Source organism: Propithecus coquereli, unplaced genomic scaffold (assembly GCF_000956105.1).
Source record: "Propithecus coquereli isolate 6110/MARCELLA unplaced genomic scaffold, Pcoq_1.0 Scaffold70, whole genome shotgun sequence".
Lineage (NCBI taxonomy): Eukaryota > Metazoa > Chordata > Mammalia > Primates > Indriidae > Propithecus > Propithecus coquereli.
In genome coordinates this window covers 2,888,697-2,892,090 of record NW_012153063.1, presented here as the reverse complement: position 1 = coordinate 2,892,090, position 3,394 = coordinate 2,888,697, and the positions used below count along the sequence as shown (strand labels likewise).

Below are 3,394 nucleotides of genomic sequence, written 5' to 3'. Positions count from 1 at the left end.
AAGTTCCCACCACGCTTCCCCTGAAAGTGCATTTCTGACATTCTACTCACACAATCAGAAATTGTTCTCTGTGGCCTTCTTCCCCCACCCTCACCTTTTTCTATTTTAAAATATAAGAAAAACAAGGCCCAGAGAGCATCAATTACTTACCTAAGGATAGACCGTGAGCTGTGGACAATACTTAGATTTGAGCCCAGATTCCCTGATTCCTGGTTTAGTATTCTTTCCATTGGTCTCTCTTTTCCAGATCACACAAATCAAATAACTGCTCTAGTGGGAGATAAATTTAATGCGTGAAGATCCCTAAATATTTCTGGCTGAGCATCAAGTTATCAGACATAGCTAATGATCTTTCCCATTTTAGACATGACAAAATAGTGAGATAGGCTTAGTAGTGCCCTTGTCGTTGGGTCCAGGGAGTATTTCTGCCAGTGTCTAAACCCCTTCTTCTGCTCTGTGCTTTCTGCTTGCAGGCTCACTATGACTTGGCCATCAGCGTTGCTTTGCAATGGCTGGATCACTCGGAAGACTTAACGTGGCTGGAGTGGGAGGAAGCGTAAGTTGAAACAGGTGTTTTGTTTTTCTCCTTAATGTGTGACTATGATTAATGATAGAGGAAGTTCCAGTCCTATCTAGTGTCTTCCCTCTTGAGGCATTCCGATCTGAAAGCACTGGCAGGGTGAACAGCCCTCTTCAAGAAACCCCACAGTTGCCACCTTGAGGAAGTCATACATGTGTTTACATACACTGCATCTCTGCTAGTTGGCTTCTATGAAGTGAAAGACTTTCTTACACAGTGCCATGATTTTTAAAATGGTCAGTTCTGTGGGTAAAGGCTGCAATCTTTTCCTAAGTACTAGCAAACACAATTTCTTAAGCATTTAAGCAAATATGTACTAGGGCTGAGCTGTTCGAGTCACAGAATAATTTTCTTTCCAGGATTATTGGCATTTTCTGCCATGTTTAGTGTCCAGGCAGACTCACTCAATTGGTGAGAACATGGAACTAATGAGGCCAAGATCAAATATCTTATTCCAGAGGCCAGTTATTTATTTTTTTTTTTTTTCTGTTCAATGCCCTTAGATTACATGCCAGATCTGAATAGATATAGCAGTTAGGGTTTCGTTGTAATAAGCAGAAAAATCCAATTTGAACAGCCTTAAGAAAAAAAAGGGGGCAGAGAATTTTTTGCATCTATATCTGAAAAGTTGGGGGGTAGGTCTGTGTTAGGCAGGCATGGTTTAATTCAAAACTCAAACAATGTCACCAGAATATATCTCTCTTTTTTTGTTGTTTTTATGACAGAGTCTTCCTTTGTTGTCGAAGCTAGAGTGCCGTGCTATGAGTATAGCTCACCACAACCTCAAATTCCTGAGCTCAAGCAATCTTCCTGCCTCAGCCTCCCGATTAGCTGGGACTACAGGGGCACACCACCACACCCAGCTAATTTTTCTATTTTTGTAGAGGCAGGGTCTTGCTCTTGCTCAGGCTGGTCTTGAACTCCTGACCTCAAGCGATCCTCCAGCCTCAGCCTCCCAGAGTGCTAAGATTACAGGTGTGAGCCACTGCACCTGGCCCAGAATCTACCTCTAGACTCTATTTCCTCTGAGTGGACACCAATCTTCATTTCAGCTACCTCATTATAATGTTTAGTCTAAGGGAGGATGGATTTTTAAAAAAAATTACAGAATTGTGTCTCCATGGCTCTATTTGCCCTGACTCGCCTGGGGTTGGACGGGGAGGAATGGAATACAGTGGCAAGCTTAGTCCATAGTGTATTTTCCATCCTTGGAATATAGGCGTGTTGTTGGCTTGCCTGGAAGCATGCAGGCTTACAGTGGGGTTAGGCAGTTCCCCGCAAGCAAATTGCTATAAGAAAGGGAAAGGACAGTGGTTGGCAAAGCCATAAACATCCATCACGTGGCCAGTCTGCCAATGTTTGATGTAGCTGTGAAACATGGATAGATGAGGGCAAATTTGTCACCATTATTGGAAGATTAAAAATTCAAAGTGTGTTTCACTGATGGAGGGACAATCATCAATTTTATAAATAAGCAGATAGCACACAGCCATTGCACATAACTCATGGGTTATCATCACAACCTTAGGTGTCAAGAAGAACAAGAATAAATCCTCCCCGCTTATTGATTCTTATTCCCCCTTAGGAAAATGCCACTCCGTGGTAGGCCCACGTACCCAAACCGCAGAGAACGAGAAGCTATGATTTTATCATCTTATGCTGGAATCTTAATGGTAAGGAAAAGAATACTGTTTGCATATACGGATATTTCATACCTACTACATGTATTTTGGGGTTTTTTGTTTGTTTTGCTTTGTTTTAGAGAAAGGGTGTCACTCTGTCACCCAGGCTGGAGTGCAGTGGAGCAATCAGAGCTCACTGTAGACTTGAACTCCTGGGCTCAAGCGACCCTCCTGCCTCAGCCTCCTGAACAGCTAAGACTGTAGGCACGTGCCACCACGCCTGACCTGTATTTTGATATGAAGCATATTTATGTTATTTTTAAACCAATGTTTCTATGTGTTTAGGAGTTTCTAATAGTAAATGTTTCATATTTTGAAATAATAAAAAGACTTTGACTTCTACACTGTAGTGTGAAAACATTTATTTAAGAGGCAAAAAAATGAAGGGAATGAGAGACATAACTAATTGATATTTGGAAAACTGATTTATCCATTTATTCAGAAGTTAATTACTGTATTTAGTGCCCACACTAGCCAAACACAGTTGTAGACATCCTGGAGCTATAATAGCTTTGTTATGTAATGAAAGAAAAGTCACGATATGATAACACTTTGTTGTTACTGTTGTTTAACAGAACAGTATCCCAATTGAGGAAGTCTTTAAAATTTATGGGGCTGATTCTTCTGCAAATTCTGGTACTACCAAGGTAAGGGTGACCTGGAATTGTCAATATAAGGGATTTTTAGAGAGAATATATTTAGTGTATAAATTTATAATGTTGTGGGGTGCTCCAGTGGCAGAATCGGTGAGCACGAGGTATTTTCAAGCATCAGTTATGAAAATAACAGTTTTATATCAAAATGTACAGAACTACTGTGGAGCCCTAGATAGGTCCCCTTCCCTGCTTGGGCCTCCATATTCCCCATTCTAAAAAAAAAAATAGTGTTCTGAATAATCTTTAAGGCCGGTTCAGTTTTTGCCATTCACAAATGTATGAACATTAAGAAACCATTTAAATATGGATGGCTATTTAGAGGTGAACTCCTGAAGCCTTTACCTTCAGATACCTCTGGTCTCAAATTCCTGACCTCAAGCAATCCTCCCTCCTTGGCCTCCCAGAGTGCTAGGATTACAGGTATGAACCACCACGCCCAGCCGCTTCAGATACCTCTGGAAGAGGGAAGAGGAAAG

General features: G+C 41.2%; 1 protein-coding gene across 1 annotated transcript in view; it reads left to right on the top strand.

The window, feature by feature from the left end:
- Positions 1–3,394, top strand: part of LOC105823910 (chromosome unknown open reading frame, human C2orf80) — a 22,892-nt gene that overhangs the window by 3,547 nt on the left and 15,951 nt on the right. Inside the window, exons 3-5 of the mRNA XM_012661207.1 lie at positions 474–556; positions 2,166–2,253; positions 2,838–2,909. Of these exons, the coding sequence (XP_012516661.1) occupies positions 474–556; positions 2,166–2,253; positions 2,838–2,909 (243 nt within the window). The remainder of the gene's footprint in view (positions 1–473; positions 557–2,165; positions 2,254–2,837; positions 2,910–3,394) is intronic.